A 25,300-nucleotide genomic window follows, 5' to 3' on the forward strand; every position below is an offset into this window, starting at 1 on the left:
TTTCGTTTTTTGAGGAACTTCCATAGTCTTCTCCACAGCGGCTATACTAATTTACATTCCCACTAATAGTGTATGAGGGTTTCCCTTTTGTTCCATTCTTGCCAGCATCCATTATTGTCTGTCTTTTGGATAAGAGTCATTGTAACTGGAGTGAGACAGCATCTCGTTATGGTTTTAATATGCATTTCTCTGGTTAGTGGCATTGAGCATTTTTTTATATACCTGTTGGCCATTTCCATGTTGTCTTTTGAGAAACGTCTGTTCAGATTTTTTTTGTCCATTTTAAAATAAAAACTCCAAATGTTTGACCTACCTGTGCGGTGATTTAAAATGCCCAAGAGATCAGGGAAAAAATTTTCAGCGTCTTGCTAGTGTAAAAAGCACCACAGACTTCTGGTCAATATGGTGGACTGAGTCAATATAGGAAGACACTTGCCCCTTCCCCCCACAGAGGTTCTAGAAGAGGTATAATAACTTCCAAATGCATAACGTTGTGTAAGAGCAAGAAAGAAAAATTCCCAAGGAGTAACCTGGGTCAAATTTTGCTCCGCTAGGATATTTGAACCTAAAATAGCACTAGGGTTCAATGCCCCTGCTGAGACAGGAGTCAAGGCTGCAAGTCTGTAACAATCTTAGCTGAGACCAGATTCTTCATAAAGCCAGGCACAGGGAAGACTGGCCTTCTCTAAATGAGAGAGGGGGAAAAAATATCCATCTATTTACTCAGGGGTGGAGTACATGGGAGGAAAGGAAGCACCCGAAAGAAATTGTACCTAAATCTAAGCCACACATAGTAGGGGTTCTGAATTTATGCTACCTGTGAGATTCAGAGATGTCCAGCTAAGAAATAGCCATAAAAACTAAAGAACCCATGAAATCCATTTAGTATTAGTAGGGGAAACATGAAACTATCCCACATCTATAACCCAGGGCAGCAAAGATTTATTTTTATGGAAGATACCTCTTACTGAAGATGATCTTAGAGGAAAAAAAAATTACAGAGCACCTTAAAAGAATCAGCAGGAGCAAGAAATGGAAGGATGCACATATAGGAACTCTGTTATCAGAGCAACTTGAGAGTTAAAAACTCTTTTAAGTGTTCTGGGAGAGAAATGAAGGCAAAGATAGGGAATTTAGATGAAAGAACATGGATTTGAACTAAATAGAAATTCTAGATATGAAAAATACATGAAGTGTATACACACACTTGCATGCGCATACAGATGAATTAAACAGCAGACTAGGATCAACTCAATAGAGATTTTGTGAGTGGACGGACAAATATTTAGGAAGCACCTAGAATGAATCACAAAAAGGAAGAGAAATAGTAAAACACGAAAAAGCCATAAAGAAAAGAGAATGAGATGTTCAGTGTAAGTCTGGTAGAAGTTTAAAAGGAAAGACTAAATAGAATAAGAAAATGCAATATTAGAAATGAAGGTAGAGAACTTTGCAGAATTGAAGACATGAGGATTTAGATTGAAAATTTCACAATTAAGTTCTGACTACAGTAAATAACATGGTGCACTTGTACAGCTCTCCAAAATGTTGAGGTGGTTTAAATTTTCAGTGTCATCTGTCTCTTCAGTCACCAATTAGACCAGAGAGTCAGGTACACATATTTAATATTCTAGAAACGAAACTGTCTAACTTGTATGTTGTATATGATTTTACCTTTAATTAACATTTAGGTATTTTATTTTAGGATATTTTGAGCTAGGTGGTGTTTTGCTTTAAATGTAATCTGGTATACAATGATGGTTGAAAACCTAGGAGTGTAGTACTTTTCAAATCTATTCTCTGTAAAACATAGGATTCTTGGAAATGTTGCAGTAGGTGGAATGGGCAAAGAGTGGGCAGTGCTGGCGGGACCTCAGGCTCCTATCTGTATTTTTGTTTTTTTGTTTTTTTTCCTTTTTATTTTAAAGTTGGAAGTGTTTTCCACCTCCCCAAAAAATAGAGAAGTATATAAAAAAGCAAAATATTATTTATACTATATATTGGAATTCCATGCAATTTTTTCCATGTTTTTCCAAACAGGTTTTGGAAAAAACTGTTTCTGCTTCTTAAAAAATCAAAACATAGTAAAAGTGCTTTTATTAATCATCTGTTTTTTCAACACTAGTTAATAAAGTAAAAATAAGAACAATATGTAATGAACAGCATGATTTTAAATAAGCAATTATAGGAGAAGTTGTAGTATTTCAAAGATATGCTTAAATTTCATTTAAAAACTCTTTTATCAATTCGAGAAAGAAATTACGGTTTTTTTTTTAATATCACAAATGATCATTTTGACTTTAGGTTCCTCAGAGAAAAACACAATCAGGTTGCTTTGATCTGGATTCTTCATTACTGCATCTGAAAAGCTTCTCATCTAAAAGGTATTTATCTCAAAATTCATTTGTGTGTTTCAAACAGAATTTCACAAAATTCTGGTCTTTAACAATAAATAATGTTGATTCTAAAAATCAGAATTGTAACAGGAATCTTATTTACAGCATGATACCATGTACACACACAGTTATTAAGGATGAGTGTGGAAGGAATTAAGGCAGTGAGTAGCAACTATATAGTGGTCATCATAATGAACTCTTACATTGGTTTTAACATTTAAATGGTTTTATATATTTCTAGTTACTAACCTCTACTACCTTTCACTCTTTCAGGGGGGAAAAAAAAACAACCCTGGCCATTTTTTTCCCTGTTGGCAAATAATACTCTGATTATATTCTTTAGTGACAAAATTTTGCCCTTGTATTCTCATACTTAAAATAAGATTGATATAGAAGTCTGAATTATTTATTTCCAGTAGATGCCACTATGTGATATGTTCTAAATTCCACCTCGAAATCTTTTAGGATATGTGTATGTGTGTTTATAAAATATTGTAACAAAGATAAAATCTGATTGGGAATTTTAAACTTGAAATTTTATATTGTAAAATTTGGTAACATTAATATGGTAGTTTGAGTAGGATTGTTCAGATTTTCCTAATTTTGTACATAATATTATGTACAAAGTAATAATATTGTGCCTTGGCTTGGTGGCTCACACCTGTAATCCCCAGCACTTTGGGAGGCTGAGGCAGGAGCATTGCCTGAAGCCAGGAGTTTGAGGCTGTAATGAGCTATGATGGTGCCACTGTACTCCAGCCTGGGTAACCGAGTGAGACCCTGTGTCAAGATTAAAAAAATAAAGTATTGTGGCTAATGTGTTCTTTTGCTGATTTGTTTTTCTAATAGTCCTCGACCATGTTTAAACATTGAAGATGATCCAGATATTCATGAAAAACCATTTTTGAGTTCTAGTGCTCCACCTATAACAAGTCTTAGTCTCCTAGGAAATTTTGAGGTAATGTGCTTTGAAACTGTTTTTTAAATGAAAATTTTATACCCTAGGTTCCAGGATGTCATTTTATGTCTTTAACTTTGGTTGTGAAAAAGAAATAAATAATTGTCTTTTTTCAAGCCTTGAAATCTTTTTACTTTATTTTCACAAGAAGGGAAGTCAGAATTGTTGGCACTGACATCTTAGATTTGGGTAGCTGGTAGTGGAGAAGAGAAGACCTGGTGAAATTAGGTTGGATTGAGGAATCTCGTACTTAAGCCAGGAGGATAGATTTGGCTACATCTTCTTACTTGGTAAAATTGGGTCTAGGACCCAGAGAAAATAATGGGGGACTATTAGCAGCCTCTTCATAATCAGGAAAGTTGATTTACAAAACCAAAAGGTTCTCTGTACTTTATTTGCAACTTCTTTGTAAATCTACAGCTATTCTAAAGTAACAAGGTTATTTTTTAAAAATTCAAATAAAGATTTCTGATGTGTTTACTCCCAATATTTTACTTGGGGTCAAGTAGAAATCATGGGTTTCAATTGTCTATAATTAGAAATCAGCTTAACCTTAAACATGAACGTGTAAATGACATTTTTGAAGTGATTTTAACTGGTGAGTTTTTTTAGGGGAAAATAATTAAAATTTTGTGTTTTTAAGATAGTTTTACAGGAGTTGTGTTTTGATATATTAACCATTTGCTTTATAACTATTTTACTAGTGAAGCTATCTTCCAAAGTTTTAGTGGGAATGAAAAGATATTTCATGGTAAGTAAGTCTTTTCCATGTCACTTCCAAGGTATCAGTTCAAAGATGTCAAGCTTTCTATTCCTCTTTGTCATCAAATTAAAAGTGCATAGGCCATTGTGAGGGTCGGGTGGCTCTGCAGCCTTTGTACTACAAGAAATTTTTTTTATTGCTCCTTTTGAGGCATGCATGTACTACAAAAAATGTATAAGGGAAAAAGAAAGCAGTCTGATATGTGAAAAGTTTAGAAAAGGGAGTGTATTAGGCTGTTTTTGCATTGCTATAAAGAAATGCCAGAGGCTGGATAATTTTTAAGAGGTTTATTGGCTCACAGTTCTGCAGGCTTTACATGAAGCATGGTGCTGGCATCTGCTTCTGATGAGGCCTCGGGGAGCTTTTACTTGTGGTAGTAGGCACAGCGGGAGCAGGCAAATCATATGGTGAGAGCAGGAGCAAGAGAGCGAGGGGGGAGGTGCCATATGCTTTTAAACAACCAGATCTTGTAAGAACCTACTATTGCAAGGACGGAACCAAACCGTTCGTGAAGGATCCACCTCCATGACCGAAATAGCTCCTACCAGGCCTCCACCTTCAACATTGGGGATTACATTTCAACATGAGATTTGAAGGAGACAATATGTAAACCATATCAGGGAAGATAGTTAAAAATCAGTACACAGTTTTTTTCAGAGGATTCTATTTGTGCAGATATACATACATTTTTCAAGTGACTTAAGGAAGAAATAGAGATACTCTGAGACTGTCCAACCCATAGGTCTTATTTATGATGAATTTGATGTTTTCTTAAGTAAATTACAGAAGATATTTCCTCAGCTTAGTGAATTTGACATTCTGTGCAATAAAAGATGGGGTTAGACTTGAGTCACTAAAATGACACATTAGACTTGTTTAGTGAAAACAGGGAAAGTCTTATCCCTGTAATGTTGTTGGGGGAAATCATCATCCTTAGACATTATTTGTGGGGCATTAGGTGGAGTCTGGAAATACATGGACACAGAATAACACCCAAATAGTCTACTAGCTAATAGTCACCTTTTCTTGCCACCATTTAGAGCAAGCTTGTCCAGCTTGGGGCCTAGGACAGCTTTGAATGCAGCCCGACACAAATTCATAAACTTTCTTAAAATGTTGTTAGATTTTTTTTGTGATTTTTATTAGGCTTATCAGCTATTGTTAATGTGTGGGTATATGTATCTACCTATCTATATATAGAGAGAGAAAGAGAGAGATTTTTTTTTTTTTCTTTTTGAGGCAGTCTCACTCTGTTCCCCAGGTCTGGGTGCAATGGCGCAACCTTGGCTCACTGCAACCTCTGCCTCCCAGGTTCAAGCAGTTCTCCTGCCTCAGCCTCCCAAGTAACTGGGATTACAGGAACACACCACCATGCCCAGCTAATTTTTGTATTTTCAGTAGAGACGAGTTTCACCATGCTGGTCAGGCTGGTCTCGAACTCTTGACCTCAGGTGATCCACCTGCCTCAGCCTCCCAAAGTGCTGGGATTACAGGCATAAGCCACCATGCCCAACCAGTGTTAGTATATTTTACATGTGGCCCAAGACAATTCATATTTTACATATGCCCCAAGTCAATTATTCTTCCAGTGTGGCCCAGGGAAGCCAAAAGATTGGACACCCCTGATTTAGAGTTTTCTACTGCAAAACCTTGTCATCATCCATTCAATTCATCTGTCCTGTGATTTTCTTCAGTCAGTTCAGTCAAGCATAATACAACCATTGGAAATGAGTTATTTTTCCTATATGAGGGAATCTTAGTGCTTTCTGTCAGTATAAAATAGCTTGTATATTCTAGAATTGTATATAAATACAGTCACACAGTATGTACTCTTAGGGGGGTGGCTTGTGGATTTATTTAACTCAGTGTCATTTTTTTAAGATAATCCGTGTTGTCCTGTGTATCAAGAGTTCATTCATTTTTAATGCTGTTGTATGGATAGACCACAGTTTGTTTATTCATTCACCTGATTTTAGACATTTGGGTTGTCACCAGTTTGGGGTTATTAAAAATAAAGCTGCTATAAACATTTGTGTATGAATTTTTATGTGGACATAAATTTTCATTTCACTTAGGTAATTACCCAGGAGAGGAGAGGAGAGGAGAGGAGAGGAGAGGAGAGGAGAGGAGAGGAGAGGAGAGAATAGAATAGAATAGAGTAGAGTAGAGTAGAGTAGAGTAGAGTAGAGTAGAGTAGAGTAGAGTAGGTAATAGGATAGATGTATGTTTAACTCTTAAGAAACTGCCAAGCTATTTTCAAAAGTGATTATACCATTTTAATTTGCATCAGCATTGTATGAGAGTTCTAGTTCTTCTACATCCTTGCCAATGTTTGCAATGATCAGTCGTTTTCACCTTAATTATTGTGGTTTTAATTTGTATTTCCCTGATGACTATTGATGTTGAGCCTCTTTTCCTGCACTTATTTGCCAAATAAGCATATATGTTTTCCAAGTCTGAAGTTTGGCTGTACATTTTTGTGACAGTGTCTTTACAAGAGTAAAAGATTTTAAGTTTTTTGATGTCTAATTTAGTAACATTTTCTTTAATGAATCTTACTTTGTGATGTTGAATCTAAAAAAACATTGCCTAGCCCAAGGCTTCTTTACACTAGTACTGTTGACATTTGAGTTAGATAATTCTTCTGAAGGGCTGTTTGTGCTTTGTGGGGTGTTTAGCAGAATCTCTGGCCTCTACCCACTTGATTCCAATAGTACCCCCGTTTCCAGTTCTAGTAACCAAAAATGTCTTCATATATTACCATATATCCCCTGGGTGAGAACCACTGGCTCAACCCAAGGTCACAAAGCTTTTTTTCTGTTTTCTTCTGAAAGTTTGTGTTAGCTCATATGTTTAGATCTGTCATCTATTTTGAGTTGATTTTTACATGATAGGAGGTGTGCAGTCAAGGTTCCCTTTTTTATGCATATGGATATTCAATTTTCTAGTCTTGAAATCAGGTAATGTGAGTCCTAACTTTATTGTTTTTTCTCAGAATTGCTTAAACCATTTTAGCTCCTTTGTTTTTTCATATAAATTTTAGAATCAGCTCGTCTATTTCCACAAAATAGCCTGCTGAGGTTTTGTTTGGCTTACTTTAATATAGATCAATTGGAGGAAAATTGACATCTTAAAAATATAAAGTCTTTCAGTCCATGAAATCTATTTATTTAGATATTCTTTTATTTCTTTCATCAGTGTTTTATAGATTTTAGCATGCATATCTCAGACATCTTTTTTTTAAAAAATAGGGGTAAGGACTTTTCTCTGTTACCCAGGCTGGAGTGTAGCTGCGTGATCATACCTCATTGCAACCTCGATCTCCTGGGTTGAAGCATTCATCCCACATCAGCCTCCCGAATAGCTAGGACTCCACACTTGCACCAACACACCCAGCTAATTTTTTAAAAAATTTTTGTAGAAATAGGACCTTGCTGTGTTTGCACAGGCTTTTCATAAACTCCTGGCGTCAAGCAGTCTGCTCACCTCAGTCTCCCCAGCTGCTGGGATTACAAGTGTGAGCCACCACGCCTAGCCCAGATTTTTGATATATTTTTGTAGATGTATACCTAAGTATTTCATGTTTTCTGGGATATTGTAACTTAAAAATTGTCAATTGTTCATTGCTAGTATTTTTAAATGAATGTATGTGTGTGTGTTATCTATAAAAAATCAGTGATCTTGTTCAACTCATTAATTTCAGTAGATTTTTAAAAATAATCCTTGGGATTTTTCTACACAGACAGTCTTGTCCTCTATAAATAGGGATAGTTTTGGCTTTTTATTTTCATGCCTTTTTTTTTTTTCTTGTCATACTGCACTGAGTGGGGCCTAGCATATATGCCTGTATATTAAATTTACAAAAATCTAAATTATCTCAGATAGAGTCAGCAACTAATATTGGTCATTTGCCTTAATCCATAAACATTTTTGTATGTGCCTCTCCTATGAAAATTTTTTGCATCTTCAGAATGGACTTCTTATTTAGGACACATTAGTTGAGTACTTACTATATGCTAGGAATACAAAGTTTAAATGATAAAGTTCCTGCCTTAGAGACGTTTATTGTCTACTGGAGAAGGTGGGCATATAATTTACCCAGATGGGTAAATAATTTATAAACTCAAGTAATTAGCATTGTAATAGAAGTTTCCTAGTACTTGTATATCTACTGTCTCTGCTAAAAAGGGATTGAGGAAAGCTTTACTGAGGAACTGTTCTTTGAGCTTGGTCACAAAAGATGAGAAGGAATTTGCCGAGTAAATTTGTGCAGGAATCAGAGATTCTAGACAAAGGGAACTGCATGTGCAAAGGCATATGTGCAAATGTAAAAGAGCATGGCGATGTTGGAAAGGATCAGCTGGAGCTGGAGCATGGGACTCTGTACATATTGGGAGAGATGAAACAAGAGGCATGGTGGAGCTTAAGTGCTGTGCTATGAATGTTGACCTCATTCTATAGACAGCAGGAAACAAAGTTTTTAAGTGGTAGATGATACTATAAGCCTTTAAAAAAAAAAAAAAAGAACTCTGGCAGTACTACAGAGGATACACTACAGATAGAAAGACTAATTAGAAGATGGAGCGTTAATTTAGAGGAGAGGTTATGAGGATCACCTAGGTCACTAGGATAGTGGTGGTGATGGGGATGGAGATGAGGCCATGAGACTGAGAGGTAAAATCAACAGGATATGGATTGGATTGATTAGAGGGCAAAAAGGAGATATAGAAGGTTGATTGTGACCCAGGTCATTTGGCTTTATCTTTTTGATCAGGAGATTAGAATTGCTGATATGTCACTGTTTCGCATTTAGACTACACAAACTTTTAGAATCATGAGGCTTTGTAACCTTTCTTTTCAAAGAATTGAAGGAATGCTACTCACGTTTCATGATGTATGCATATATGTGTTGATATATGTATATAAAATAAAGCTTGTGAAAAGTTTTATATGTTTCTCATAACTGGGAAGATAACCACTAAATTGTTAAAAGTAGTTATCTCACTAAGTGACCTCGGGTGAGGGATGGATAAGGGCTTCTGTACTATTTCTGTACTTTTAACTTTTTATAAATGCATGTTTTTATGTTTTAAATTAAACGAAATAAAACTTGTCACATACTACAGTATTTATAAGAGAAGCAATTATTTCTTGGTTAGAATTATAAGTGCTTGACTTCATCTTTTAATGGAACTTCCATATATAACCTGTTAGGTTTTCAAGTGTTTCTCTGTGCCTAGCACCATGAATAGGCACTGCGAGGGATAAATACCTGCTCTGATAGAGCATATTTTTAAATTTACAGATACAAAAACAACGTAGTAAATAGTTAGGCCTAACTAATGCTGAAGTTGCAGGAGAATTCAGTGTGAGTTGGAATAGTGAGAGAAGACCAAACTGTTGTAGGATGGTAGAAGACTGATGGGAGATGGAGTTGACTTCAAGTCAGATGAAAAGCAGAAATAAGGACATGGCAATGGTAACAACCACTGTTCTAGTGCTAGAAAGCATAGTAATATATTTCTTGTTATCACTTCTCTGCCTTTAGGCTAAGTGTATATTTCTTTAAATAGAAAAAAAATGAATGTGTTAGCTTTTTAAATTGAGTTATAAAAATTATTTTGTCTTCCAGGAATCTGTCTTGAACTATCGTTTAGATCCTCTCGGCATTGTTGATGGTTTTACTGCCGAGGTAGGGGCAAGTGGTGCTTTCTGCCCCACACATTTGACTCTTCCAGTTGAAGTGTCATTCTACAGTGTTTCAGATGACAATGCTCCCTCTCCTTATATGGCAAGTATTTTTTATATTGTGTGTTTTCCTGCCAAATCAACCGACTTAATAACAAATTTCTTTAAGTGCTTTGGTACAATACTTGAAAGTATAAATCACTTCCTAAGAGCTGAATACAAACTAACATGCCAAAATATTACCTCACGACTTCTTTCTAAGCTAGTTCAAACAACAGATAACCTCTTTTACATTTAAGGATGGTACTAAAAACGTACTTGTTTCTCTTTGTCTTGAAAAAATGGTAAAAATTGATTAGTGACACTGTAATTCCATCGTGCTGAGTTCACACACATTCTCAAATGCTTACTGTGCACTCGGCCCTCTAGTCCTACAAGGCTTTGGTGACATAAGGCTTCTGTAGGGCCCTTTTACTCCTTTTTCTCCTGTTTGGTTTGGTTTGGTTTGTCTTTGGGCCTATTCTTTTCTAATCCTAGGGTTCTTTTTTTTTTTTTTTTTTTTTTTTTGGATAAGCTCTCACTCTGTTGCCTAGGCTGGAGTGCAGTGGTACAATCATAGCCCACTGCAGCCTCAAACTTCTGGCCTCAAACCATCCTCCTGCCTTGGAGCTCCTAAGTAGCTGGGTCTGCAGATATGCGCCAGCATGCCTAGCTCATTTTTATGTTTTGTAGAGGCAGGGCCTCCCTATGTTGCCCAGGCTGGTCTTGAACTCCTGGCCTCAAGCAGACCTCCCACTTTGGCCTTCCAAGTGTTGGAATTACAGGCATGAGCCACCACAACTGGCCTAATCCTAGAGTTCTTTAGGATACTAGCTACTTCAGACTCATGCTAATGTCTTAATGGAGAGTGAAATAACTAAGAGGAGTTAGAGCAAGCTTGTCCGGCCTACAGCCCACATGCAACCCAGGAAGGCTTTGAATGTAACCCAACACAAATTTGTAAACATTCTTAAAACACTATGATATTTTTTGTGTGATTTTTTTCTTTTTTTAGCTCATCAGCTATTGTTAGTGTTAGTATATTTTATGTGTGACCCAAGACAATTATTCTTCTGCCAATGTGGCCCAGGGAAGCCAAAGATAGGACACCTCTGAGTTATAGTGTTGAGCCTTAAGATCAATTTATGATTTTACCTTTCTGATTTTTTTTTTATTCCAATGGCTTGTGGATAATATAAGCATTCATTTGCAAAAACGATACTGAGTACTAGTATATGATTAGTATCAGCCCTCTTCCAAAAGACAAAGAGAGGTAAGTAGCTAGCTATGCAGGTCTGTAAAAAGTTGACAGTGATGGTATCAAATATGGAGTCAAATCTGGGTTTTCATGTTAGGTGTTACTTTTGAGAAATGCAGATTACTGTAGGCATTGAACATTATAGCCTAGTCTTGCTGCTTGAATTTCCTAACTTACTACCTGGCCCAACTGCTTCCTCTCCTAACATGCCTGTCTCCAACCTTCTAGGTTTTCAAGGACATTAGTAACAATGACTTTTGTTATTAAATAAAAGCTGTAAAAAGGGACATCTATATAATTGAGAAACAACAGACAGGAAAGGAAGCTACTCTTAGGAACCTATATGTGACCTACTCATTATTGGCCCAGTTTCCTCAAGGAAAGCTTACTCCATTCTAAGGGTGAAGATTTTAGTCAAGAGCTTGATTAGTGTTTCACACTTTGATAGAAAAAGCATAGTGGTGTCTGCTTGTTTATTCAAAATTTTCTTTTCCCAACAACATTCACATCTGTGGGTCATAAGCGTGAAGATGCCCAGCATAGGTTATTATCGAATGAAGAGGCCCCCCTTCACAAACCTGCCCAGTTATTACATATGCTACCTGTTCATTTACCATAGAAAGATGTACCCACTTTCCCAGAATTATTTTGGAAAAAATAATTTTGGACAATTAATGAAATGGAAAGTACCACTGAGATAAGTTTAATACCAGAATAAATGCATATCATACTCAAATACTTACAATATGAGAGTATATCTACAGCCTGTTTGCCTTACCAGGACATCAAGAATCTCATCAGTTTCACACCTTTTATTGGCATGTAGTAATAGAGGATGGAAAGATAAGGTCTAAAATACTGTGATCTGGCCGTGTGCGGTGGCTCATGCCTGAATCCCAGCATTTTGGGAGGCTGAGGCGGGCAGATCACCTGAGGCTGGCAGATCACCTAAGGCCAAGAGTTCAAGACCAGCCTGGTCAACATGGTGAAACCCTGTCTCTACTAACAATACAAAAAATTAGCTGGGCATGGTGGCACACGCCTATAATCCCAGCTACTTGGGAGGCTAAGGCAGGAGAATAGCTTGAATCCAGGAGGCAGAGGTTGCAGTGAGCCGAGATCGCATCATTGCACTCCAGCCTGGGCTACAAGAGCAAAACTCTGTCTCAAAATAAATAAAATAAAATACTGTGATCTGTCATTAGTGAACAGAGTCCCTGTTGGCCATTAGGATGGCTTGGAAACAAGATAAAAGGGTAAACTGGCTGAAAATCAGCTCAAATAAATATCTTTGATGGAAATTAATGAGCAAAAGGTAATTTGAACTATGCTTTTAAAAAGCAAAACGCATTAATCTTTCACCTTAGTTGATGTCTAAAAAATGAAGGATTGAGAGATAAAAGATTTTATCACTCCAGAAAGTACTAGAGATGTACACACAGATGATTGCAGATCGTTGAATAGATATTGGCAAGGGTATGACTCAGGTTACTGAATTTAATCTATCCTTTTGAGAATCTCTGATTTTCTTTTCTCTGACAACATTCTTCAATCAACTATCCCGTTTATATTTTTCCTATGAAAAAATTAGAATATTTTCAAAAAATAGTCTGTATTTTTCTATTAAAAGTTTACTTATTAGGAATGCATTCTTTTTGCAAATGACCCAGTCCCAGTGTTTCCTGCTATGGATTAATTTTGTTCCTCAGGGAATATTCTCTATACTTTTGTAGTTGAGTCTGTTTTCAAAGAACTGATTATGTTTTGGTAAGACTATGCATATCACAGACCAGCAGGGCGAAGACATAAAACTCCTATTTGTTACTCTTATAATAACCTTGTTACTCTGATAATAATTTTGGGACCTCTTATCACAGATTATAGAAATGACTCACACGGGTAAAATTTTAGCACAGAAAATCCTATCTTTGTGGTATAGAGGTGGTATAGGATTTCTCATTAAATGATTCCTTAAAGACTAACTCAAAGCCATATAATATTATTCTCCGGTTGGGAGTTAGTGGTAAAAATGTTCTCCAAGTGTTATATGACAACACTTAGCTGTCTAGAAACTGTTGTATTGTGAAACCAGGCAGAAATATCTAAGGCAGGTGTGCCAGTGGCAAATTTATAATATGACTTTCATTATAATATTATCAGGGCCATGTATGATTTCCTTTCATTTGTAATTAACCAGATCAAGATACATTTCTTTCAGTTTTCCACTTATTTGTGCATATTTACTATTCCATAATAATTTGAGGAATTTTTGTATAAGATTTTGACCATATTTATTTTAACCCTACTATTCCATTTTAAAATCCCAGAAGAAAGGCCAGGCATGGTGGCTCACACCTGTAATCCCAGCACTTTGGGAGGCTGGGGCAGGCGGATGCCTTGAGGTCAGGAGTTCAAGACCAGCCTGGCCAACATGGTAAAACCCCATCTCTACTAAAAGCACAAAAATTAGCTGGGTGTGGTGGTGGGTGCCTGCAATACCAGCTACTCGGGAGGCTGAGGCACAAGAATCGCTTGAACCCAGGAGGCAGAGGTTACACTAAGCCAAGATTGTGCCACTGCACTCCAGTCTTTATGACCGAATGAGGCTCCATCTCAAAAAAAAGAAAAACAAAAATGCCAGAAGAAAATGTGTTTTTCTCTTTTGTGTTAAATATGGTAACTTTTCGTAGGTATTAATATGCTGATCAGTTAAAATGATGAAATTATTACAATAATGATGAATAATAATAAAATTCCAAATAATTTCCCAGTCCCTTTCTAAAATTCCTAACTTGCCAATGCTACTAGTCTTAACATTGCTTACAAATTGTTTTAAATTGTTGCCTTAAACTTTATGGTTTTTTTCAAAAAGCTATTTTTTTAAATAAATTGATTTAGTTACTGTTACTGTGTTCTAAAAACTATTGGAATTGAATGTATTAAAGGAAACAAGCATAAACTTGGTAGTAGTTGCCTTACCACTTTTACTGTATGTATTTGGTGGGGAGGCCGATGGCTGTCAAGGAAGAACGGTAGTATATTACATGTAGTTATGTGATTTTAAAGATAGCTATTATTTAGGTATATTTTACTTTTTCTTTCTGAAACTAGGAAGAAGACGCATATAATATTCCATACCTTTTTCATGTAGAGTAAATAGCCACACTGTGCTCATTAAAAAAATGTGGTATACAGAGTACCTCATTAGGCATGTAGGGCAGATTGTAAGAGATAAATTGTTTAAGTTTCATTGCTGTTTTGGTTAGGGTTGCAGTTTGTTGATGTGCTTTTTTCATGCTTTAAATAACCACTTGACAAATCTGATTTGTCAAGAACCACGTATGTGTTAACCTTAACGTGTTAATTTAATAATCTGATGTCAAGTGTTGTTCACTTGACGTTGAGGAATCCATATGTCAGAATGTGGCTTTCCCTTTTACCTTTATCCACTCCTTTTTACTTCCTAACCCTGGAACCCAACAGAGAGATGTCACCTAATAGGACAGTCCTGTTTTATATTTGCTTTTACATAAGTTTGGCATGTACAATGTATAATAATGGAATCATGAAATGTAGAACATACAGTTCTCCTTAACTACCTTAACTGCTTGAAAGAAAAGTATTATCCCAGTTAACATAAATGCATCAGCATTCATTTTTTAAAGCTCTTAAGTATCACAGGCTGGGCACGGTGGGTCACGCCTGTAATCCTAGCACTTTGGGTGGCAGAGGCGGGTGGATCACCTGAGGTCAGGAGTTCAAGACCAGCCTGGACAACATTGTGGAACCCCCCCCCCCCCCCCGCTGCCATCTCTACTAAAAATACAAAAATTAGCTGGGTGTGATGGTGAGCGCCTGTAGTCCCAGCTACTTGGGCGGCTGAGACAGAAGAATCGCTTGAACCTGGGAGGCAAGGGTTGCAGTGAGCCAAGATCACACCACTGCACTCCAGCCTCGGTGACAGAGTGAGACAGCGTCTCAAAAAAAAAAAAAAAAAGTATCGCAATTACCACCAATAGTCATTTGGTTATCCTAGTTATTGATCATCCTGGTTATTGAGAAACTTTTACACATTCCGTTTGAACTTACCTTGTTTTAACAAATACGCTTTTACCCCATTGATTGGATTTTGCAGTAATGAGAACATCCTGAGAAAAACTACTTCAAATACTGGAGCAGGGCTCCCAAACCTTAATGTAAATTGATATCATCTGGAGAATCTTGTTAAAATGTATATTTGACTTCATAAGGTCTGGAAGAGGCCAGACATTTCACAGTCCTAACGAGTTCACAGGTGATGCTGATGATGCTCATCTGAGGATTGTTCTTTGAGTACCAGAACAACTGGAGGACTCCTAATGTCCTCTTTTAGACTTCTCTAATGAAATGACCCTCATTTAGCTTTAACCTTGACTCAAATCAGCTCTCAATCCATTGTGTTCTGATTTAGAATCAATTTGGATTCTTAGATTCCTTAACAAGTAAATGACCAAACAAAAGCAAAATACCTTAATAATATCCAGATTAAAACACAACATGATATAAGGTTGTTTCTGAAGAAATATTTAATTTTAGGAAAGTGAGATTTTATATCTTTACTATAGAACATTCCACAGCCTGAAAGTTATTGATTTAACTTTCATTTTCCACATTTTGTCTTAAACATCTCTTATCCCATAAAGTAGTACCAGGCAGGAACTACAGACTTCCAAATTCCTTTATTTTTTTTCTGTCTTTATTCGGAAATCCAGTTATGTAACTTAACTCCCAGACGGAAGAATTGACTTTATTTTGGGCCAAGACTTACTTTCCTACACTTGTGACTTTTTACATGCCCAAAGACCAATAAATTACTTGCTTCTTCATTTCCCCTCTCCCTCAAGATACATGGAAAGGGTCCTGTTACCTTCCTTCATTTCCTTTTTAGTTAGGAACTCCTTACTTTTATTCCTATATCTTAATAGTAATTTTGAGTGCTGTGGCCATTGATGTTATATATTCTTTATAGTGACATCACCAGGAAGAACAGTAAAGTGTTTCCTTAGGGGTAGAAACATAGAATGTATCTCTATTAATTCAATATGAATGTTTTTCCATAGAAATAGAATTCTGAAATTTTAATAAATTACATGAGTTATTTTAGTCTTTTATGTACATATGCATCAGTTTGTACTCAATTTGTCTTCTTTTATTTAAAGGGTGTGATTACTTTAGAGTCCCTTGGTAAAAGGGGTTATCGAGTACCTCCTTCAGGAACAATACAAGTGGTATGTGTTTTATAGCCTACAATTGCAATAATCATTCTCTCACATACATATAGAACTTAGCCCTTTCTCCTGCTACTGCTGCTGCAACAACTTTGGTAAGTAACAGTGGGGCTGCAGCTTTGTTTGGAGTTTCCCTGCTCTGCCCCAGGAATGACCATTTGGGGACCTCCATAAAAGGAAAGCATTAATAAGCTAATCAAGGTGAATACTTAAGAAAAATAGCATATGACAGTTTGCATAACTTCAATAGGGCTCTTTTCAATATATTTAGAACCTAATATTACTGGTGCCTTCTTTTTAATAAATCAGATTGAAATGAACCTATTTAAAAGGAGACCCCAAATATTAGAATTGCTTTGGCAGGAAAACTTGGGAAACAAAATTATTTCTAATAATTTCTAAAATTGATTTAATGAGATGACCACACGAAGCAGAAATATAGTCTGACAGATGTCAGGGCAGAGAAGGCATCATTCCTTTTGGTGGAGGCATTGATCTCGTTTTGGCTCAGGAGAGTCCTCCTATCTCAGAACAGTCTTTCATCATCCCTGGTCTAGGGTTCTGAGAAGAATAATCTGATATTAAGGCCAGCTTGAAATTGAGTTCACTCTAGATCTGACCCAGCATAATCCTGCAAGCCCTCAAATCTATTATAGAGTTTGCAGACTGAAAGAGAGTCTAGCTAAGGTTTGCTCCTCATTCCCAGGATTTGATCTAATCCAGCAAGCCTTTTTATGACCTTTGACCTCAGTGTGTTCAGTACTTTGTCAGATCACTTTTACTCATCATCATTGTTCCAATACTGCAAGGAATCTGTACATTTGTTTATTTCCTATCACACAGGAATGAAACAGAACTATGTAATATGTGTACGTGTGTATATATATATACACATATATAGTAATACATATTTATATAAGTTTTGCTGAGGAGGAATTACCACAAGAATACCACAAGTAAACCGATTTCTTGAAGTAAAGGAGTGACAGTGTTCTCTTGCCTTTGGCTATGTAGCTCATGAGAAAGTGTGGGTCAGCAGAAAGCTAGCTGTCAGTTGTGATCATAGCGAAGCATAAACTCGGAGGTAACACATTCACCTCTTGTTTGGACACTGCCAACTTTAGTGGTTAATTATAAGTATGAAATGTGGGTATGTCTTCTATCCTGTGTACAGTTTAACTGTGTATAAACATGATTTGAACTCCTGGCTTATGAGGTGTGGTTGTTGAATGTATTAGCCTTAATCTTAAGACTCACTAGATTTCAAAAATTGGATTATGATATTGATATATTTCTCATTTTGATTCAGTGAGTGATGTCCAGTGCCACGGATGAGCTTCTGAAAGCATGGGTACCAAGTTACCTATTGATGTGTTGGTAATTTGGTTAAAGTCAGATCAGCAGCTTGGGGTTTTGTTTAAAAATGAGTACTTTAAAAATAATATTCCTTCAATTATTCATAACCAAGCAACAATTGAATTTAATTCAGTCGTCACCATGGATACATATTTTGGTCTATAATGATATTGAGGATTTTTTTTAAAGCTTAGTTTTGCTACAGATTTTGAAGTGATTCCATGTATGAGTAAATGAAGTATTAAGCCTACTTTAGATCTAATATTAATAGATCTAGTGAGCTTTGTTTTCTAAACTTGGGGAAATGTTCAGATAGGAAAAAGTCTCTTCTTTGAGCACCTATTTTAAATTTTATAATAATCATATGTCCTTAAGACATCAAACATGCTAATTTTACTGAGCTTGTATTTTTATTTGAAATATTCTATTTGGTATTAAAATGTGAGAAAAATTAAAACTCAATTTTGAGAAGTTTGAAGTTGATACTCTTTAGCAAAGCTATTATGTTTGAAATAATTGAACTGGAATATTTTAACCCAATAAGGATGTATTTTGCTTAAGCTAGTAGAACTATTCCTTAAAGTTACTCCTCTGAACAAGGAGTAAAATTTATACATATGAAATTTGTGACTAAAGATTTTGATTTTTACTGGACCTTATATTATTGTAAAACAAAAAATTGAACCTTTTAAAAAATACTGAATATTATTTCATAAACTTTTGAAATTATGTTAATTTTAGTCCCTGAAACTGAATTATATTCAGTAGTATTACCTTGTTGTTTAAAATCTTGTTTGATTATTGGCACAATCATTCTGAGTCACAACAAATCACTATTTTTAAGGAATAATTTCTATATTGTTTCTTCAGACCTTATTTAATCCTAATAAGACTGTGGTGAAGATGTTTGTTGTGATATATGATTTACGAGATATGCCAGCCAATCATCAGACATTCCTACGACAAAGAACTTTTTCTGTACCTGTTAAACAAGAAGTGAAGAGAAGTGTTAATAAAGAGAACATCCGACACACAGAAGAACGGTTATTACGCTACCTCATACATCTGAGGTAATGCTTCAAATTAATATGAAAATGTTACTTTAGAACAACTCCGAAATTTTTAGTTTTTTTTTTTAAACTGTGACTCTAACTAGACCAGTGTCCCTTGGGACTTTGCTTAGCTTGGGGACTCTTGATGATGTGCCAAGATGCCGAAAGTACATGACATACCTTCCTGTGGTTGTTATTACTTGTTGAATTAAGGAAGTTTTCATTTATAGCTGTTTAATATAAAATATTTTATGCCAAAACAAATGCATCTGGGGCAATGAAACACATTTTCTAAATGAATACTATTTTAAAATATAATACGAGGGCCGGGTGCAGTGGCTCACACCTGTAATTCCAGCACTTTGGGAGGCCGAGGTGGGCGGATCATCTTCAGGAGTTTGAGACCAGCCTGGCCAACATAGTGAAACCCTGTCTGTACTAAAAATACAGAAATTACCTGGGCGTGGGGGTGGGCTCCTGTAATCCCAGCTACTCAGGAGGCTGAGGCAAGAGAATCGCTTGAACCTGGGAGGTGGAGGTTGCAGTGAGCTAAGATCACACCACTGGACTCCATCCTGGGTGACAAGAGTGAGACTCCGTCTCAAAAAAAAAAAAAAAAAAAGTAATGTGAGCCGTATAAATCATTCTATATTTTTCTTTTTCTTTTTTTTTTTTTTTTTTTTTCCCGAGACGGAGTCTTACTCCATTGCCAGGCTGGAGTACAGTGGCGCAATCTTGGCTCACTGCAACCTCCGCCTCCTGGGTTCAAGTGATTCTCCTGCCTTAGTCTCCCGAGTAGCTGGGACTACAGGTGCCCACCACCACACTCAGCTAAATTTTTGTATTTTTAGTAGACACGGGGTTTCACTATGTTGGCCAGGATGGTCTCAATCTCTTGACATCATGATCCACCCGCCTCCGCCTCCCAAAGTGCTGGGATTACAGGTGTGAGTCACCACGCCCAGCCAAATCATTCTATATTTTTCAATAGCCATGTTTAAAAAGTAATAAACAGGTAAATTAATATGTTTTATTTAGCTCAACCTATCCAAATTTAGCTCAACCTATCCAAATTTTACCATTTGAATATATAACTGATATAAAAATTATCAATGAGATATTTAATATCACTAACTCCTTGAAATCAAGTATGTATTTTACACTTAAATTTGAGCTAGCTACATTTCAAATGCTCAATAACCACATATGGCTAATGGCTACTGTATTGGAAAGAGAAGTTCTTAAACTTCATTCATTTCTTCAACTGATGTTTATGGGCCAGGCATGCTTCTAGACACTAGCAAAACAGCAGTGACAAAAATCTGCTCTCGTAGAGCTTATACTCTAGTCCTTCCATTATAAATATCTTTCCCTCTAACTTTTACTACCCAACTCATGGTTCAAGGTTGCGAGAAGCCACTTGTTTGCTCTTGAGGTCAAAGTTGTCAGTATACTAGGGTAAGGTTTTCAGCCCTGAAATCCTAGTTTAGCTCTCAGGATCAATGAGCGAATTGATTGGTTAAAAGAGGGCTCAGTAGACTTTTGCCTGTAACTCTGTTTCTAATAATTGTCTGATCCCTTCCATAGAAAGTCCTCAGTCACATCAGTGATGTTTATCTTAGACTAACTCCTTACAGTAAGGAGCGTTACTCATCAAGAGGAGTCAACTTTCATCTCAGGTCCAGGCAGAAGACTTCTTCAATCTGTTACTGCTGATGGTGACCACCTGCTATCTTTCTTTTTTTTTTTTTTTGAGACGGAGTCTCGCTCTGTCACCCAGGCTGGAGTGCAGTGGCCGGATCTCAGCTCACTGCAAGCTCCGCCTCCCGGGTTTATGCCATTCTCCTGCCTCAGCCTCCCAAGTAGCTGGGACTACAGGTGCCCGCCACCTCGCCCGGCTAGTTTTTTGTATTTTTTAGTAGAGACGGGGTTTCACCATGTTAGCCAGGATGGTCTCGATCTCCTGACCTCATGATCCGCCCGTCTCGGCCTCCCAAAGTGCTAGGATTACAGGCTTGAGCCACTGCGCCCGGCCCTATCTTTCTTTATATATGCCTTGCAGTGGTGATCTAGAGTGAAAAAGCAGCGAGCTGTACGCTCAGGTCCCATACATGAAAGTCTGTTAATTATTCTTCCCAAAGCACTATTTAATTAGTTCTTTCATCTCAGTCTTCTGCCTGTTGTTCTGTATGCAAAAGACATGTTCAGCCAGCATATTTAAACCAAACCTGATACTACCTGATGTAAGCCACATGAGAAATGTTACACAGATTGTGGGAATGAAAAATCTATGAAAAACAGACTTGGAAAACTTTTTTTAAAAGACATGGTATGGCCAGGCGCGATGGCTCACACCTATAATCCCAGCACTCTGGGAGGCCGAGGCAGGCGATCACCTGAGGTCAGGAGCTTAAGACCAACCTGGCCAACATGGTGAAACCCCATCTCTACTAAAAATACAAAAATTAGTCAGGTGTGGTGGTGGACGCCTGTAATCCTAGCTCCTCAGGAAGCTGAGGCAGGAGAATTACTTGAACCTGGGAGGCAGAAGTTGTAGTGAGCTGAGATCGCGCCACTGCACTCCAGCCTGAGCAAAGGAGCAAGACTCTGTCTCATAAATGAATGAGTGAATAAATGAATGACATGGTATGAAATTGCAGACTATGAGAATACCTCCCAACCTAGAAAAAGATTCAACCCTCTCTGGTTAAACTTGCATTTGACACCATTCCTCTTGAAGTTTAACAACCATAGCTAATTGTAACCAATACTGGCCAGAGTAAAAATCAGCCACCTTAGCTTTTATAATCTCCACATAATGACAGGACATTTTAAAGAAACCTTTTTAGGGAAAACGGTATACTTCCCAAAGAATGTTCTCCTTCAGTTTGGGAAGGTGAAAAACTTCAGAGAGGAGGGAAGAGTAAGCCCAGTCAGAGCCAGTCTGCTTTAACATACAGAGCTGTAACCACTACATCTTTCAGCTAGTTCAGGAGTAAAATCCACAAACCCAGAGAGTATTTATGCTATGCCAAGGGAAAAACAAAGAGAAGTTAACACTACAGGGTATGTTTGTCTGTTTGGTAGGTAAGTTAATGTGAGTGAAGATTCCAAATCCCTGCACTGTATTACAGATATTGGCAGTGGATAGAAACAGTTTCATATACGGTTTTGATAGCCATTTTCATTTTACTGCTAACTTTTCTCTTGACTTTTGATGGTGGCTGGGTTTTACTTAGCCTAGCCACTGTTGATTACAGTTTTTTATCATCTGCCCCAAATTATGGGAGGCTAAGTTGTGTGAAATGGGTCTATGGAGCTAGAAGATGCCAGGGCTACAGAGCCCAAATGTAATGTTACTGAGTAATGTGAGTGAACTGCCATGTGAACCTGCAGATGAGGAAAGGTGCGTGTACTGTGGAGTCAGGGAGGAAAAGTAAGATTCTATTTGACACTCAAGATTTACAGGAAGAAGCATCTCAGGCATTGAGGGAAGGAAAAGGAGTATGAGGTATTTAGGGAATGGTAAGAGAGCACGTTTAAATAAAAGCATATGCTTTGGTCTTTAGAAAAGACCTTAAATATCATGTTAAAGAGTTAGTGTTGACCTAATATTGTAGCAAGATTAGTTCTTCCTGCTTTCAAATTTTAATTATTCTAGTTTATTTTAAAGACTCATTCTCTGAAATGTTTTATATTTTGTTTATTTGTTTAGGTTCCAGAGTTCTAAATCTGGAAAGATCTACCTCCATAGAGATGTACGGCTCCTGTTCTCTAGAAAGTCAATGGAGGTTGATAGCGGTGCTGCATATGAACTCAAATCTTACACTGAATCGCCAACAAACCCTCAGTTTTCACCAAGATGTTGATAAGGAGTGATGATTTAAAGTATTTACTCAGTACCCAAGTTTGCAAGTAAAAATTAGCATAGAATGGAGTGTACCAAATTAACAATCAGGAGAGTGGATCCTCTCCCGTTATCCTGGACCAGTTTTTATGAAAGGATTCCTGAAATGAAATCCATATATTCCATGTAGACTGGAAAAACTCATGTCCTAATACTTTTTGTACTGTTGAAACCACTTCATTGGACGTGTTGCAATAGCAAAACCCCCAGTTAGATTAGTGTTTACACATTTTATTTCTCAGTTATTTAATATTTAATGTTTTCCTTAATACTCAAGTGATGTTTGTCTCTACTGTTCTAATGTAGCACAAATCCTATGTAAAATCATACTATGTATTTTTGACATTAATGTTGAAATCTGAAATATATGCACAAGTCTTTAATTTTGTGTGATGTGTTAAGTGCTGTTCATTTAAGTTATTGAAAATGAGAATAAAATGTTGAGCTTCTTTAAAATTAACACACTATGCAAGCATGTGTACTTCTTATATCTCTCATGTTTAGTTTTTATAACACCATATCCAGGTTGCTATCTCACACAGTAGCCCTTTAACGTATTGTATTAGCAGTGCAATGTGGACTAAGCTGCTTCACATTCCCTTTGCAAGTTCAGATCATCATGCCCATTCATAGCCAGGATTCCTTATCCCCCAAACAGTTCTATTTTTCCTTAATCACTACTATAGAGTCTTTACATTAAATTACTGTCCTATGCTAGATAATTTTCTCAAACTGTTAAAAGAATATGTACTTTGGAAACAAATTAGTATTTATATTGTAAATATATGCAAAAAAAACTAAGACACGTGTACTTGGCTTTTATTTGTAGGTGAGACATTTATGTGATTGAGTGAATTAGCCATTAGGCATTTTCATTCTAGCTCTACAGCTGCAAAGAGGAAGGGGGAAGATGTCTTGAGTGTTGTTCCCAGTTTATCACTAAGCACATCAGAAGTCTGTCTTCCAACACCCTTGGAAAAAACAGGGTGGTTTTTAGATGTTCGTGCTCAGACAGTGGGCAACAGCAGATTAAATAACAAGGCAAAAATACTAGAAATGCTGGTAGAAATCTATGACTACAAGTTAAAAAAACATACCACTCAAGTAGGCCAGACCCAGGAGACCTGGGAATCTAGAACCTGGTAAGCAGTCTGGAATTGGGAAAGGGGAAAGTCTACTTTCGGACCCAGGCATTAGACAGACTGCTTAAGAGAATCTATCTGTCCAGGTGATGAGTATGTGGCTGCAGGCCAGCAGACTGTGGAATGGCAAGCAGATACCTCTTAATATATTTCTTTTAAAATATCAGTTTAAAAAGGCTATTTATATTCCATAAAACTAAAAAAATATATTTCAGTGGTGCAAATTTATGAAGATTGTTTTCAATCTTTAGACTGTGTGGAAAACAGATGGGACAAGGACCCAAAGGTTTGGATTGTAGTCCCAGCTCTAATGGTATCTAATGGAACTGACTCCAGGAATCCCCTAATGTTTCCAGGTCTGTGTGATTGAGAAAATGTGGCGAGAGTATGATTAATGTGCCTTCTCTTCTTAAATTCTGTTATCTAATTCTTGAAATAAGTATTTCAATATATAAATCTAGATATGCATGTGGTAAAAGTCAATATTGATAATTTTATATAAAACTTGGAAAACATCAAAAACATTTTAAAATTTCTTTTTTGACCTCTCCAGTAAAGTTTACCCAAAAAATAGTCACATACTTGTGTGCAGGTGTCTTTTTGCATGGATACCACACTGCAGTCTTTCAGGAATTCTTTCTAGTACATGGTCTTCCAACCTTTCTGAGCAGTTTTTAGAAACTTTGAAGTTGAATGGAACACCTGGGTACATCCTGTGCTTTCTTCCTGGTAAGTTTGTGCAGAGCAAGCACGTGCTGACCTTTTGCTCCTCTACTTCTTAGGGCCTTTTTCACTTATGTTTTTCCTCTGTGAGGTAAAATTACCCAGCGTCTGTTCTCACTTGCCCTGGCATTATCTCTATCACACTGGTTCTTTTTCTACCCTTGGTAGGCCAAGGCATTACCACATCTCTATTATCTGTATTCAGTTATATCACTAGATTATATAACAGTTGAGTGTTGGCATGCACAGAAAGACACCAGCAGACAACCAACATTGTTACCTGTGATAGATACTAGAGATCTTACTGCAGGCCCAGTTGGCAGTGTTGCAGATCAATAAAATGAGTCATAACTGATAACTAACTCCCTTTAAAAAGGAACTACGGTTGGGAGGCCGAGGCGGGCGGATCATGATGTCAGGAGATCGAGACCATCCTGGCCAACATGGTGAAACCCCATCTCTACTAAAAAAAAAAAAACACAAAAAATTAGCCAGGCGTGGTGACGCATGCCTGTAGTCCCAGTTACTCTGGAGGCTGAGGCAGGAGAATGGCGTGAACCTGGGAGGCGGAGCTTGCAGTGAGCCGAGATCGCCCCACTGAACTCCAGTCTGGGAGACAGAGCGGGACTTCGTCTCAAAAAAAAAAAGGAACTATGGATCACAAATAACCTGTGGAGATTTTCTTCGATTACAATGCTAAAATCTGTCATGAGAATTAAAAAAATCAAAGTGATGAAATGAGGTCTAGCTG

At 37.0% G+C, this 25,300-nt stretch overlaps 1 protein-coding gene across 2 annotated transcripts in view; it reads left to right on the forward strand.

The window, feature by feature from the left end:
• Positions 1 to 23,485, forward strand: part of LOC116275832 (protein FAM214A-like) — a 33,981-nt gene extending 10,496 nt beyond the window's left edge. The window contains exons 6-11 of one of the 2 annotated variants that reach the window (XM_031668666.1): positions 2,305 to 2,384; positions 3,246 to 3,354; positions 9,750 to 9,908; positions 16,301 to 16,369; positions 18,596 to 18,795; positions 22,493 to 23,485. In XM_031668666.1, the coding sequence (XP_031524526.1) occupies positions 2,305 to 2,384; positions 3,246 to 3,354; positions 9,750 to 9,908; positions 16,301 to 16,369; positions 18,596 to 18,795; positions 22,493 to 22,646 (771 nt within the window). In that variant the 3' untranslated portion in view covers positions 22,647 to 23,485. The remainder of the gene's footprint in view (positions 1 to 2,304; positions 2,385 to 3,245; positions 3,355 to 9,749; positions 9,909 to 16,300; positions 16,370 to 18,595; positions 18,796 to 22,492) is intronic. The other variant, XM_031668667.1, reaches the window with a different exon arrangement.
• The last annotated feature ends 1,815 nt before the right edge of the window (positions 23,486 to 25,300 follow it).

Source organism: Papio anubis, chromosome 7 (assembly GCF_008728515.1).
Source record: "Papio anubis isolate 15944 chromosome 7, Panubis1.0, whole genome shotgun sequence".
Taxonomy (NCBI): Eukaryota; Metazoa; Chordata; class Mammalia; order Primates; family Cercopithecidae; genus Papio; species Papio anubis.